General features: G+C 46.7%; 1 protein-coding gene and 1 long non-coding RNA gene across 4 annotated transcripts in view; one reads left to right on the top strand and one right to left on the bottom strand.

The window, feature by feature from the left end:
* Positions 1-11,559, top strand: part of Tbc1d5 (TBC1 domain family member 5) — a 507,456-nt gene extending 495,897 nt beyond the window's left edge. The window contains exon 24 of the mRNA XM_078038310.1: positions 7,918-11,559. Coding sequence (XP_077894436.1) covers positions 7,918-8,211 — 294 coding nt within the window. The 3' untranslated portion in view covers positions 8,212-11,559. The remainder of the gene's footprint in view (positions 1-7,917) is intronic.
* Positions 1-15,669, bottom strand: part of LOC144375059 (uncharacterized) — a 70,260-nt gene that overhangs the window by 2,708 nt on the left and 51,883 nt on the right. For 2 of the 3 annotated variants that reach the window (XR_013434413.1, XR_013434414.1), the window contains exons 2-3: positions 3,065-3,150; positions 13-1,019 (exon numbers count right to left, since the gene is read on the bottom strand). This is a non-coding gene — a long non-coding RNA (uncharacterized LOC144375059). The remainder of the gene's footprint in view (positions 1-12; positions 1,020-3,064; positions 3,151-15,669) is intronic. The other variant, XR_013434415.1, reaches the window with a different exon arrangement.

The following is a 15,669-nucleotide window of genomic DNA, read 5'->3' on the forward strand; positions in this document are numbered from 1 at the left end:
GTATATGCTCACTGGGGCTCCTTCAGATCCCCCACAAACAAGCAGGTATCCTGTCAGCATATGGGATTCCCAATCAATTGTTTAAACTGAGCTCTGAGTCCCAGGGCAGAGTCTCCAGAATTGGCTTAAACCAGGGTTATGTAACTGGTGGCCTTTGGTCAGTGTTCTGTTTGTTGGGAGCCAAGGTAAGAGTCTGGAGTTATTGAACAAACCTCTAGAGATTTATGTTAGGAGGTTGTGGACTCTGAGTGTTCCAGATATTGAGTCTCAGGTAGTCCATACAAAGGGAAAGGTTTCTGTTACTTCCTTGGCAGGCTCAATCCAGGTATTCCCAGAAAGCCAGAGCCTCATATTGTTGGCTTTCTCTTACAGAGAATCTAACTGAGCTGTTATTGGGAAATATGTTAAATAATTCAGTGACTACAGCAGTATTGATGGGCTCAGGACAATTTATAGCCTCAGGGTATATGGCAGAACTCAAAACCAAGGGAGGATATGTGGAGTTTCGGGTGGTTACCCCTTACTTGGTGCATTAGTTTACTGTGTACTATGATGAAAGACCCATTAAAGTTAAGAACCATGGAAAAAGTGGTCACAAGTAAAACAGAGGAGTCGGGGTGGTCAAAAGGGTTTTGGGTAACATATCCAAGAGTCCATTAAATTCCTGCCTTATCCAGGGTTGGGGAGATTGTTTTTCTGCCCTTGTGTTCACATGGAAAGAACTATACACTGAAATCATAATAGTTAGTTTGCTGGGGTTCGGCAAAATGTAGCCAAGAACAGACAATTATGTCAATAATAACATGAAGGAAATCATGTATAGAGTGTCTGCCTAACTATTTTAGAAGACAAACTCTCCAACAAGAAAAGTAGAAAGATCATTTGTTAGGCTTTACTTATTTGTTTGATCTTCATTTCCATGGGTCCCAGCCTATAGGAGGGGCATTTCCAGGCTCATCCACAGTCTTCCAGTTCCAGGATGCTCTTTAGTCTCGTGTGATGAATCCAGGGAATTACACCTTACAATTAATGAGAAGAGTGAGTAGTGAATAAAATTAACACCCAGTAGAAGTTGTGTTCACTGGGTCTTCAGGGAATCCTGACTTATATCCAACCCCCTAATTCATAGGGATGGAAGTATATTTTGGTAAGAGGAAGATTGAGGTTTATCTATCTATCTATGAAAGGTAGCCATCACCTGCCCCAAGTTCATTGTATCTTATTGCCAATTCTGGTTCCACATCAGAACCACTGGCTCCTGGAAAGGATTTCCATTCCACATTTCAAAGAGGCTTAGCTTCCCTTTGGGAATAGCTTCAGTGCAGGTCAGAGAAACAGCTTCCAGGAACTTTACTCGTTTGGGGGGTTTTTTTGTTGGTGGTGTTTTGGTACCAGGGATTGAACTCAGGGACACTCAACCACTGAGCTACATTCCTAGCCGTGTTTTATATTTCATTTAGAGACAGGGTCTCATTGAGTTGCTTAACACCTCATTGTTGCGGAGGCTGATTTGAACTCACAATCCTCCTGCCTCTGCCTCCCAAGCCACTGGGATTACAGGTGTACACCTGGCTTTTACTCAGTTTTCTTGCGATCGGTCCTTTCCATGCTATCTCCATTGTATTCCAAGCATCTGGGAAACACCAGCACTATCTTTGAAGGAAATCTATCCAGCTGTGACAGTGGGCCTATTTTTGCTTCAAGGTCATTTTCTAAATTTTGCTTTTTCTGCTACACAGGGGAAGGCTTCCATCTAAAATACACCTCGGACCTCCCAGGGTGGCTGGCATTGCAGGTCCTCTCCAGGAGCATCCCTGGCTTGTACCATCTTAGCCAATGAGAATACAGGCAGCCTTGTTTGAACGAAGTTTTTTTTTTGTTTGTTTTTTTGTAATATACACCTTGTTCTCATTTTACATAAGATCTCCCTGTAAGTCTGAGGTCCTTGTTACTCCAGGAAGCCAGTCATATAATCACCTACACCACCTTTGTTAGCGACCTTGCTTGCCTGTCATCCACCCTCCTAAGCAGGAGACATTTTGAAGCTTGCTTTGTTTCCTCTGTGTAAGGGGAGCTCTGTCTGGCAGTACTGTTGTTTTGCTTTCCCTTGAGGGGATCCAGAGAGGTCAAACAACTCCTAGGTCCCAGAATCCAGCAGGATACAAAAGAAAATGTCTTTTAAATCTAGAATGATGTCATACTTATAGTCCTAGGAACATTAGCTAATAAGGTAGAGGGACTGGGAACGACAAGGGTGCATGTCTGCACAGCTTCACTAATTACCAGTCAGTCCTGCATAACCTGTGCTCTCCTTTCCTTGGTTTTTAACCAGCAGGATGGGAGAAATAGAGGGCAACCTGCAGGCTCTCTTTTAAACCCTGTTTAACAAGAAGACTATCACCTGGTGCAGCCCCTTAACCTTGCCTCCACAACTGAGAGCCATGAAAAAAATCCTGCCTGAGTATTCAGCACAGGCTTGATTCTAGCCATGGCCAGAGGGGAATGTTTTACTCAGGCCAGCTGTTGGTTTGTTTAAGATAAACTTTACTGGTTTGGCTGATAGTTCTTCCCATTCATCCTTGCAGACCTAGGTTTGATTCGAGTTCAGGACATTTTCAGGGACAGTTTTGGGTGGTATTGGTGTTTTACAAAGCAGCGCTGTAAGCTCAATGCTAGGACTCTTGGGGACCTGTACTTCCATCCTATCTTGCTGAAGATGAGTTGTTGGCCCCAGTTTGGCTAACCAACCTCTTTCTCAAAGGGAAATGGGACACTCAGGAACACGCAGGAATGAGTGCTTTAAAACCTTACAACCGCCCCCCCTCACAGGCTCAAGAAACCCTTTTATGTGCCTTTTTTGGTAGCCAATCAAGGAGCTCTTTGACTTCATCAATCTTCATTTTCCGTGAGGGGAGGTAATAGCAGTTGGGTTTGTCCCCTACCCTCATGAGACAGTTTGGGTATTCCCTCTTCAATATCCCTCCAATTTGCAAAATGCACACTACTTCAGTCCCAGCTTTGCTGGTGGACAGCATGTCTCGTGTTGGAGGAAAGGGAGACTTACCCACAGTGACTTCTTTCTTCCCTCAGGGTTACCTGGAGGGCACCCTGCTTCTTCATCTTCTTATAGCCTTATTTGTTGTTGAAAACCTTGAAGGCAATATTCACAAGTTGAGGAGAGTTAGTTTCTGGACCCACATTTGATTTTGGAAGTTTTCTCCAGACATCAGGAATACCCTGAGATATGAAGTAGGTTCCAAGCACTGTCTGGCTACTGTCCCCCCTCAGAAATCCATGGGATGTGTCTCTGAAGACATTCTTTCCACCCTCCGCATGAAAGCCTTTCATCTGGCCTCTGCTGAATTTCCCTCAGTTTCTCCAATTAACTAGGCGTCAGCCAGCTTCTGGCACCCCTAGTGCTCCACTCTGACTCACTCTGCAACTGTGTTGGGGTTAGGAAGGACTCCAGAACTGGCTGTCCAGCCCCCTAGCTTGCTGCTTACTGGCTTGCTTTCTTGCCTCTGCTAGCACAGCCAACTTTTCTTCTCCGGTTAGAGTTGAATATCCACCCATAAGGGGTATCTTCACAACCCATAACCTCTTATGAGAGTGACAAACTTTCCTGGGTCAGCCTCAGACCTTGGCCATGTGCCTTCCAGTTATAAAGGCTAGTGATGAAAGGTACTTGTACATACATTAGAGGGAAAAAACTCCATTTCCTGGTTTGTAATTGGTCCCATGTCTAATGTTGCCATCAGGAAGAGGTGGGTTTATAGGTTTGAGGATGAGCTAGGTGCAGAGGCCCTGGGAGAGTCCTCCAGACAAGGGGGTTGAGGCTCAGGAGGGTAGAGGACTATTCTCTTTTTAGTCAAAGAAGACTGTGATATAAGGCCATAAAGCACTGTCCATAGGGAACTTCATACCACTTTTCTTTCCTCTTACAGATCTAGTTGCAAAATACTATTGCAATTTAGGAACCCATCCTCAAGACCTTTCTCCTGGTCACACAAGAGAAATGTATTGTGGCCAAAGACCATGTTTCTTAGTCACTGACAAATAACCAGACATCCATCAGTGATGGAAACACCCTCACGGGCTGTCTGAAATGGTTGTTCTGAATGCAGATCCCACAAATCTTTACCTGGAATAATTTAACTTAGTCCACTGTTAAAGGACTTCAGAGCATTGAAACTGTAAAATTATAAAACTGGGAGCAGGTGTTTCAGGATATCAAAAAGCCATAGCTCCCTCTGGAGCTCTAGGATTTGATTTCTTTTTGCCTTGCTGTAGATCTTCCAAGGATTCTGTACTGAAGCTTTCTGTATTCAGGCATCCCCTACCAACCTCCCCTTCAGCCTGGACTGAGCTCTAGCTGACCTTTGTGTGAGCTTGCCTGACTAAGGGTCTCCTGAACTCTATTACTACAAATTTGTTAGCCAACTCAAGAGTCTGGCACTACTGACCAAGCTGGGGAGAACTTGCAAACAAAATGTTCAGAGAAGCTGAGTCAGCCAGGATGGCAGCAGGTACAACAGGAGATCAGAGTGAAGAAAGGCTTCTCACTTGAGCAGGTAAGGCGAACACTGGGTGGATCCCAGAGCAGTAGCTCTCTAGGCAAAGGAAGTAGGGTATTTTACTGGGGAGACAGAAACCTGCACTTGTCATCACATGTGTACACACACAGACCATGCTTCTTTCTGTGTTGCACATTTAATATGGCAGGCAAGAACCCCTCGGGGCAGAGAATTTAGCAAGATTGTAATGGGCAAGGTTATATTAGGTCACCTCTAAAGAGGGACTGGGCAGTTTGGGCTAGTTCCTCATGGTCCTCTCCAAAGGGCAACAAAGAATTTGGAAGATGGTGGCAGTCATCAGGGGAAAATAGCAACTTCACCTCTGTAAGCACAGGTACTGGACCCCACATGCATCCCCAAGATGAACCAGCTGAGATATATGAGAGGAAGTGCCCTACACCCTCGCTCTGGCAGGGCCTCACCTGGGTGCAGCATCCAAGAGATACTTCTCGTCTGTACCTGCTGCTGAGATGGCCCTTCCTGGACCTAAAGATCCCCCAAGTGAAAGAGAAGAGCTTCTCTACCTGGTCCCCTTGTGGCCCTTTCCCTGTGATATTTAGCAGCTTATTAAGAACTAGTGCTCCTGAAACGATTTGACCAGAGAAAGGAGAACAGGGAAGCATTCTCCTTAGACATAATTTTGACCAAGACAACAAAGTCATTCCATCTTTGGTACAGCCCATCACCAGAAAATATCTCAAGATCCTAACACTGCTCCCTGGCCTCCTGTAACTGAAAACTTGTAGGATCAGGAAGAGAGGCAAGAAAATCTTAGACACAAGCAAATCAGGAAAAAAAAAAAAAAAAAAGTCCATGGGGCCTTCTGCAGCAAAGCACAAGGATCTGGAGAAGATTGATCAGGGGTCTCCCAGGCAGGAAACCTTGACCCACCTTCTTCCTGCATGAGCCTGCACTATAAGCTAAGAGTCATCTGTACTTTCCTTCTCAGGGCTTTTGAGTAGAGGCAGGGAATGCTGGCTATAGTCAGGAACATGCCATCTCAAGGGTAACAGGTAGGTACTATACAATTAGAAAAATTCTTCAACCTGTTGGTCCTACCTAAAACTGGCCAGGACCACAACACATGGTTCCCTATTCCCTTGATCCTTTTTATTTTATAGTGTGAAATCAGGATTAGGGTAGAAGCCTATAGGATGTCTCCTAATGATGGAATGTTGCCTATCTGTGCTATACAAAATAGCAGCTCCTAGCCACATGTGGGCACTGAACACTAGAATTCCCAGTGACCCAATAACTGAACTCCAAATGTCTATAACATTAAGATAAAAACTTGGGCTTCACGAACCAGCTCCCAAGTAGGAACTTTGAAGGCTTGCTCTGTAGTAAAGACCACTATGGAAAGCCATGAGGAATCCATCTTGGTGTCTAGATTTAAAAAAAAAAAAAAAACTGGAAGTAATGCAATGGAGTGGAGGCCTTTAAGTTGCTTTGTGATATTGGCCAAGCCAAGGCCCCTTTCTTGATCTGTAATATTAAAGGCAGAAAGAAGGATTAAAAAAAAATTAAAAGACTAGGGATCATCAAGGCCCTGTCAGACAACTTGCATTGTGTAAGCCAGTCTACGACCTGTATCTGGGACCTGGGAAGAAACAAGCCAAATAATCAGAAGAATGGGAAGAACCATCTTTACTTCCAAGGAAGGGCTTTGAAAAGTATCCCCCCTCTTCAAAGCCTTTCTGCTGTCTCCACTGTAGGTGATCATGCTATCCCTATAATAGCAGTACCACTTGAGAAGTAGGATGTACTGTACATGCTCTTTCATTTCCACCCTAAGACAAGCTCTACCAAATAGCATTCCAGCCAGAAACCCATTTTACAAGAATTCAAGGTTCTCGTGATGTACGTGCAGGACCCAGTCATACAAAGTGTCCACTGTGAGAGTAGGAGGCTAGACCTGTGGCCTCGCGCTGATTTCCTGTGGCCTTGGGTGCTTAAAGTAAGATGTATGCAGGAGGAATGCCACTCTAGGGCAGCAACGTTCTCGCCAATGCCCTATACACAGGATAGTAAATGGGGATGAGATTTGATGTCCTTCCCTCTAACTCAGGAAAAAGAACAGTCTTTATCAAACATTTCTATGCGAGTGTCATTTTCAATCATGTCCCTTTCTCCCATTATATCACATGCTGCTTCTCTTTATAGGAATGGATGTGTTTGCAGAATGTCATTAGCCTGAGAGTTAGAAGTGGGGAACAGGAGGGCCTGCTGCGATTTTAAGGCAGATTGCTTAAGCTCCTTCCTGAGCTGACTGCCTCACAGGGCGATGAGTGTCAGAGATGGGAGACCCCTGGCTCATTATCTAACCACTCGCCCCCTACATTACTGAGGAAGACATGAAATTTGAAAAGAGACCTGACAGTAAGTGCTGCTAACTCCCTCTCCAGGCTCTGCACAACTCAGGGTTGGCCTAGGCTGCAGCAATCAGGAGGCCCCGGGGGCACCTCCAGCCAAGGGGCTCCATGTATCTCTTCAGACCCTGCACTAATTTCCACCCATGCTGTGGGTGAGTAGGCAGGCATGGGTACTGTGTCAATGTACACCACCCTAGACAAGGTAGGTGCTTTTTCTGCTAGCTAGCATTGGACAACCTTGGTCAAATTATAGCTTTGCTAACCCAAAACCTCTATCTGTGTTCATGGATTAGTTCAGCAATTATGAGTGGCTTTTTTTTTTTTTAAATCTTAAAGAGGAAGATAATTGTAGACTAAAGTGATTCTCTCTGTATCTTTGGCATTTCACCTGGCACTTGCTTGCCATTCTTGGGTTTTCCTATTTATAGAACCTACCACCATCGCCTCAGGAGTCACTGACATGCATACCCTCAAGGAGCTATCACAGGAATGTATGAGGAAAGAAGCAGCAAGTGGTAGTCAAGCCACTCCAAATGTGGCAGCTCCCATTAAGGAGCAGTCTTGGTAGGTTTGCATCTGCAAACATCACCTTGCTTCACTGTGACCCCATACACACACTTCGAGAAAGACAGCGTCCTTATCAGCATTTCACAGATGAGAGAATTGAAGTTTAAGGAGGACCAAGAGATTTGCACTCAGGTCCCACATGATATGGTAGGGCTGCCCTTGATCCCAGGCAGCCTATCGAGGAGAAAGTTGGGGGGTTTTTTTGTTTTTGAACCCAGGAAAGCCAGCACTCTGCTTTGGGGGCTCTGCAACATGCTCATGACCCTGTATTGCTGCTAAGTGCCCAGGCTCCAGAGCAGAGAACCAGGCAGAGCTTGGGGCAAGGTACCCTGGCTTTTCATGAAGGCCTGCTGCCCTGTTCTTGGCTAGTTTCTCTTTTCATCCACCTGTTCTCTATTTCACAGGCTTCTGCAGAAACTCCTGGGCTCCCAGACAGAGGGGGCTCTGATGACTTCATCCTGGTTTCAAAAGAAGATGAGGGGGGCAGTGCCAAGGGACACTTCTCAGGTCAGGCTCAGCCTCTTCGCACCCTCAAAAGCACATCTGGGAAAAGCCGGACCCTGGCCTGCTCTCCTCTGGTGTTCTCAGATCCCCTGATGGGCCCAGCCTCAGCATCCTCCAGCAACCCCAGCTCCAGCCCTGATGACGACAGCAGCAAGGACTCTGGCTTCACCATCGTGAGCCCCCTGGACATCTGACCACAGGGACCCAGTCTCCCCCTCAGGGGCCTCCCTAGGGGAGACCCCTCTGAAACCAGTGCTGCTTCCCCAGCATGCATTTGGCATTGGTACAGCCCATTGGAACCCTTTAGAAAGAAGCAAATACACCTATGTTCACAAAAATGCAGACAGGACTTTCTGAGCCCTTACCTGACCCTACCCCAATTCTTGCTCTGAATTAGAGCCAGACTAAGTACCCAGAACCATACTCTGAGAAAAGACCAAGCCACAATCAGAACCACTTTTCCCCATCTTCTCCTCCCCAACTGAGAGTGTCTGACAGTGCCATCAGTTACTTTAGGAGGAGGTGGACAGCTTCCCTCCCTCAAAGCGTCAGCCACCGGGAAAGCAGTTGATATCGAGAGTGCTTTCTCTGTAGAAATCTGTCTCATATTACTTAGTTCCTACCTAGGGAAGCCATATAGCAGAGCCAAGTGCAATAGAATGAACTAGAACAAGGGATTCCAGGACATGGAAAAACCCATTACTCAATTACTGACCTCTCAAAATTATGATTTCTAGAAACTGGGTCTAAAGTTAAAAGTTGTTTGGAGGTATGGTGTGATTTAAGATTCTTTTGATTTGTTAAAGAAGACATTTAAAATCCTCAGGCTAAATAGATTTTGGCCTTATAGTTCCTCCTTAAATAATTGTATTTCACTTTTTAGAATCTTTTACAGAAAATAAGATCACTTAAAGCTATCTTTACTATACTGACTTCATAAGTTGCAAGAGTATTACTATCCTTGAATTGAAGAAAAAAAAAAAAGTGACCCTGACTCTAAGGGATACACATCTTTCAGTCAAAGTGTCTCTGGTTTCAGAGCTGTATTTTACTGAGAAGGGGGAAAGCCTTGTTTATTCCTATCTAGAGTCAGAACCCCTTAGTGGCCTTATGGTAGCAGTGACAGGGAATTGGACCTGGAGTCCTTTCTCTAGGGAGCAGGGCTTCCTAGAGATCATTCCAGGTGCTGGGATGTTCCCTCCCTGGGAGGGAGGAAGGAATTGCAGGGCCTGTGCTCAGCTATGAACTCCTGTGTCCTGGGCACCACCACCAAGTCCAGGTCTGACATACTGGTACTTTCCTGGGCTTCAACACAGATTGGAGACCACCTCCCTCAGCTGGCAGTTTAGGAACACACAGCATCACCTAAGCTGTTTCTCTCTGTAAACGAAAAGGACCCAAGAAGGACACCTCTGCCAGGGACAAGTAGGGACTGCAGATGGACATGGGACCTGTTTTGAGCAGCCCTTGCGGGGAGGCCTGGCTCTCCTCAGAAGATGGCAGGGGCAGTGGCAAAGTCTAAAAGAAGACTCCATTTATGTCCTTCCCACTGATAACCGTATATTTCTCTACAGACAAATGTGATAATGACATGATTTCCCACTCGATCTCTAAGAAAATGGTGATGACTCTGAAGTCAGCTACTGCAGAGGTGGTTCTAATTAGCTCTACAATTTGCTCTTAATTAACAGAAATCCCCTCTCACCAGCAATGTGAGGTTAATGACTGGTTTGGCCATTGGGGTGTCCATCCTTCCATGACTGGGCAACTGCTCAACAGTTGCACCAGTTAGCTCCCTGGTACCCGAGTCTGGTCCTCTCAGCACCTCTGAGTAAACTGTTCCGGGGCACGTCCCTGTGGCGACACTTTGTAAGCTCTAGGTCTTTGTGCAGTGGGCAGCCTCACACCTGTGCAGGGGTCACTTTCTCAGAAAGGACTTGGGAAGGTGTCAGAAGTTCAGTTCTAGGAAGTACAGAATTGTTCTCTGCTCACTCCCACATCTCCTTTGCCCTGGGAAATAGAGGGATAGCTGGGTGTCACTGGCCACACAAGAGCCACTGCCACCCACACAAGCCAAGAAGGTTCCCTGCCATTGGCTTGGCATTTAATCATTACCAGAAACTCTCAGCCCTGTACATATGCTAAGGGAGGGTCCTCTCCATCCTGTACTTCTGTGCTGGTGCCACACAAGCACTCGGAGGTGCTGCCTCTGTGAGCCCACTCCCTTCTCAAAGGAAACGTAGGAGGGGAGCCTGTAATGCAGCACCAGCCTCAGACCCCACCCCACAGGTTCAGAGGTAGAGCAATGTAGGAGTAGTGTTTTTTTCTAAGTGACTTTTTTTTTATTATTCTTTGGTGAATATCATTTGCATTTTTTATTAGTTACAGTGCTAAAGAATGTGTTCCTTTTTATTATTTTATCAGGTACTTACATTTATATATTTTTTTAATCTTGAACATATGAGACCTTTTTGTTTTTCTTTAACAATTGTGGTAATCAGTGGAATTCCTCGCATGTTGTGATTATTAGCAGTTACATTTTATATACATTAAGCTTAGCTTAATTCCTGCTGTCATCCACTTTTTTTATACATGTCCCCATGTGTTTCATGCATTCCTCTCTAATGAGAAATGAATTAAAATTATCTGTGCATTACAGACTAGAGGAAGAAAATCAGCTTACTTTGCCTTATATTGTATGTATGCCAAGGTCATATAACACTTTAAACATTCAGCTATACTCGATTATTCTTGCAAGGATGAACTCCTGCTTATGTTCAGTGCCAACTGCAATCTGTAAAGAAGGACAGCACTGCAGAAGGAATGTGCTCTGCCCTCTCATGTGTGACTGGGCTGACTCTAGGGCACTGTCCTTTGCAGCACTGAGGAAGCTGCCACGAAGCTGGGTGCCTGCCACTAGCAGGAACACTGCCTTTACTTTGTCAGAGATGCTGAGTAGACATAAAGATCTGACAGTTATAGTTGATCCAAATTTATCAGGAGACAGCATGACAGGTTATCATTTTTGTTTTTTAAGAATCACCCGTACGGGTCATTCCGAACAAGAGAATGTATGAAGGACTTAAGTCTCCAGCTCGCTGAATGGCTATCCTGTGAGTGCAGGGCTGGTTCCATTGCTCCTCCTCAGCAGACACACCCTGTGTGTTCAGTGCAGGAGCAGCAGGGAGCCTTGGCGCAGGGAGAAGCGGCTGCAGGAACAGGGACAGCAACTGGCCAGCCAGGCTCCTCCTCACTGGCCAAAGCACTTTGTCGGTGTTAACTTTCAGTAGCTTCTTCTAGTGTGGTAGTAGTTCATGTAAGCAGGCTGGAGACCACGTTGATATCAAAAGTTGTCATGATAACTTTTCTCACAGTGGCATAATTCACTTGATTTATAGAATTCCCAGTAGTGCCCTCTACAGCATACATACCATTTTTCTCATCCATCTTTATGCTGTAACTCATACTGATATAAGAAACAATTTATCCTTTTGGCAAAGTGATCCCACTCAATACGGTTATAATAAAAGACTAATGTGTAACTGACAGTGTAGCTTGACTTTTTCCAGGTGGGGTGAACACACATTGAGATCAAGTGCAGGTATGGACATGGTCCAGCCACCAAGCAGAGGTCACACAGCCTCAGCACTATCTTAGTCTCATCTACCCCCTGGAGAAGACCCAGGACTCTCACTAGTTGCCATCCTCTCCAACTCTGGCAAGTTGCTTAACCTCCTGGGCCTCGGATTCCTTATCTACAAACTGAAAATTCTAGTAGTCACCCATTTCATGGGGTGAAAAGGCTCACAGGGGATAACTGATTTAAAGCATGTAGCACAGAGAAAAGCAGGACAGCTAAGGATGATTCTGGACAGGGTAGAGACCGACCCCTTCCATTCACAGCCATCCCTCCCCCACCCTCCAGAGGCCTGGCTACTCTTGAGACAATCCTCCTGCTTTGCCTGCTGATTCAAGAGGCCATTTGGGGGCCGCCCCAAAGGCCTACCACCCCTTCCCACTCCCACAGCACCAAGTTTGTCCTACTAGCCCAACATTCAGCACAGGGCAAAGACACAGGAATGGTGCTGAGAGCATGCTTAAGGGACAGCCAGGGAAGGTGGAGGCTGGGGGAGGAACCTTTGTAGAGCCAGGAAGCCAGTGGCTCCTAAGAATGGGTGCTTGGGCCCAGCCCCAGACTGCAGGACACTTTCCCTGCCTGTGTGCCACAGCTCCCTGCAGGCTCTGTGGAGGGTCTGGTCCACCTCTCAGAAGGCTCCTGCTAGTGAAGGTTACCCCAACTTCCTCAGGCCAGTGACAACCACATATGCTCCCCGAATGGGGCCCAGGGTACCTTGCCCACGTTCCTCAAGACTGATGTGCTACAGTTCATCCTGCCCTATATGCACTCCCCTCTGTAGACTTGGCTGGAGTCCCAGGAAACTGCTGCTCCTGGTGTGAAATGAGAGAACCAATCACCCGGCACAGCTCTAGACGGAAAGCTGGGGGTCAGTTGTGAGTGCAGCTGCCCTAACCCCTGGTTGGGACTGACCACCTGAGGCCAGTGCTGGTGTTTTCCCACAGCTCCCCTGCAAGGTTAAGCTCAGGGCCAGGACAGCCCCTCTGTGTTCCAGACCACCTAGTTGCCAACTCCCATAAATGAGCAGTACCCATGGCCAACAGTGCCCTGCTAGGAAGAACTACTGACAGTTCCACCTTTATTTTGTAACTTATCTCTGCCACAGCCAGCATCCGTAGCCTTTTGAGGATGTATATGTGTCATCAGAAACTTTTGCACTGAGAGCCACATCTGTTTGTGAGAGAGATGGTAGTTCTCACAGGAAGGGAAAGGGCCCTGGACACAGTGACAGCTCCACAACCCAGAGGATCCACTCGACATCGTTATCTCACTCCTCCAGCAAATTCCAATGGACAACCTCAGAGTGTGAGGTTACACGAGTGTTCAGACACAAAATACCCCTCAAGTTGCCAGGAAAGGGTGGAAGAGACATGTTTCTATATAAGGAAAAAGCACTGGGAAAAAAAATCCCTTCCAGCCTGAAGGGAGCCCCGAGGCTTCAGGTGGAAGGGCTAGGCTAGCCCGAGTCAGCTGTTGCTCTATAGGGATGACAGGGACTCCCACTTAAAAAAAAAAAAAAAAAAAAAAACAATAAATGCTACAAAGTAGTTGAAGTGTGGAATTATGACTGCCAAATAAGTTGCACTTGCCCACCAGCATCTGCTGTAATGGGGGCTGGCCCCCATGGAGGACTTGATGAATCAAACCCCTGGTGACTCAGCGGAGTACACTCATGGGCTGTAGTTCAGGAAGTAGCCTGGAAACCCTCCCATGTCTCTCAGACTCATAGAAATGAAGGGATATTGAACAAGGTATAACTGAACGGAGGATGGGGCTACAAGGTGGCCTCTCATAATGCTCCCAAGGGAGGCACAGCCAGCAAAGGCCATGATGTAAAGAGGAACTGTCAATGACATTCTTGGCCCTTAATGCAGGCAGTGCCACCTCCTGCCTCCTCAGCTTTGTCCCATTCATCTGTTAAGCCAGCTGTTCAAGCTCCACATGCAGCCTCCCTGTCCTTGGTTCACCCTACATTTTGGTCAGATCCCACCCCCATTCCACTGCAGAGGAGGCCTGGTCCCACTTGTTAGGTCTGGCCAGTAACCTTGTTCTTCTAATTATCCAGCTCAACTAACCTAAAAGCAGATCAGAAGATCAGACCAAGAGTTTTCTCTCAGCCCTCAGGAGAAAAGACTGCTCCTTGCTCCAGCCCCACTGGCCCTCCTGCCAAAGATGCACACAAACTCTTTCCTCCGCCCATGTGCCCGCTCACTGATCCTGTTGATACTTGGCAAGTAACAAGCTCAGTGGCCACACTCCTCCCTAGTGAGGCTCCACCAGACACGTCCTGCCCATGGGACTGAGTTGTGGAGGTCCCAATATTATGTTTCATTTTGCCGGCACAGTAAACTATTCCATGCACTAATGCAACCATTCATTATGCTTTGGGTCAAGGTCTCAGGCAGGGAACAGGAGGATGATTGGCCCCCAGGTATCCTGCTCTGTGAGGCCTTGGAAGACTCAAAAACTGAGATGTAGTTTATTCACTTAGATATCTAAGCTGTGTATGGAGGGGGAGAAAAGAGCAGCATACACCTGAGTGCTAGGTGGAAGCAATTTGCACTTTTTATGACCTACCCCCAGAAGAAACATGGAATCAGTCCTTCTACATTCTATTCATTCAGGTCCCAAGCTCACCCAGTTTCAAGGGAAGGGAGAACAAATTCCACTTCTTTATGGGGAGGGCAATGGCCCAGAAACACATACTAGACTGAAGTGCTGCTGGGGCCACTTCTGGCACTAACTAGGACTTCTCCAGGGTGGGCAGGAGGCAGCTTCAGTGGTCCTGAGATGGACTAAGGCTGCTCTAGCCACAGTGCAGAGCTTACAGACTTCATCCAAACCTGAGCGGTAACTGCCCACTCCTCACCTTCCGGAAGCCTTCTGTAGTGGTTTTAAAAAATAATCTGAACACTTTTGACACCTTCCTCCTATCAAGAACCCCTGGAATCTCAGCTCTGAGACTCCTTAATCGGTAGAATAATATGGAGGAAGAAGTGATGCAATACCAATTTCCAGTACCCTGCCTCAAGAGACTGTCAGCTTCTACTCCCTGTCTCTTGGCTCCTGGCCACCAAGCTGCAAGGAAGCCCAATGCAGCTCTGTGGGCAGGCCTACATGAAAACAGCCAACAGACTACAACAACCTAGTGTACCACCTTGAAAGTGAATCCCTTTACCTCAACTGACACTGGGCAGAACAGAAAAAGCTGTACCCGCTGTAGCCTCCCCAAATTGCAGAATCACAAGCAAACATATGAGATGTTAAGCCATTAAGTTTTGGGTTGGATGGTTGTGCATCAAGGTACAACTTTCCTAACTAGCAGGATTCATCTCAAACTTCTCTCATTTGGGGACTATACATCTTTCCTGGCCCTTTCCTCCCTCTCCCTTTCCCTCGCTCTCTAATAAATATATTCATATCTAAGTCCATAGTTTACATGTCCCTTCTTGAAAAGAAGTCTGAATCTCTGTCACTCACTGTAAGGGTTCTGTCCTCATGGAGTTTCAGTCCAATGGGGAAGAAAGGCAGGGCCCAGAAAATGCACATGTGCAAATTTTTAGATGGGAACTATTGTGGCGGAGGATAGCCAGGAAGCCCAGATAAAAATTAAATTCCTAGGCAGAGAGACAGTTTCTCAGCCTCCCTCTGGTGCCGAGCTGGGACACTGGAATATGGGCAGACACAGGGGTAGAGAGAAGATGAGACGATGACCCCAGGGGCCCAGGAGTGGAAGCCCTTTTTCTCCCCAGATTTTGAAGACCAGCCTTTCCTAAGCCTCTTTGTCATCTTTGCTTCCACTCTCAAACCTCATCCTAGGGAAAAGTCAGGCCAGCTTCGATCCAATCCCAGGGCTGATCACAAATTGAAGGAAGACAGAGCCCAGAGTGACCTGGCATCTGAAGAGATGTTAGTGTCCAGACATGTGGGCCCTGCTATCCTGCCTATCCCTACAGATGCCAGAGCACTGTCCAGCCACTCTCCCAATTAAGAGGGGATGCTGAGCAAGACAGTC

The sequence above is a fragment of the Ictidomys tridecemlineatus genome, chromosome 2 (assembly GCF_052094955.1).
Source record: "Ictidomys tridecemlineatus isolate mIctTri1 chromosome 2, mIctTri1.hap1, whole genome shotgun sequence".
Taxonomy (NCBI): domain Eukaryota; kingdom Metazoa; phylum Chordata; class Mammalia; order Rodentia; family Sciuridae; genus Ictidomys; species Ictidomys tridecemlineatus.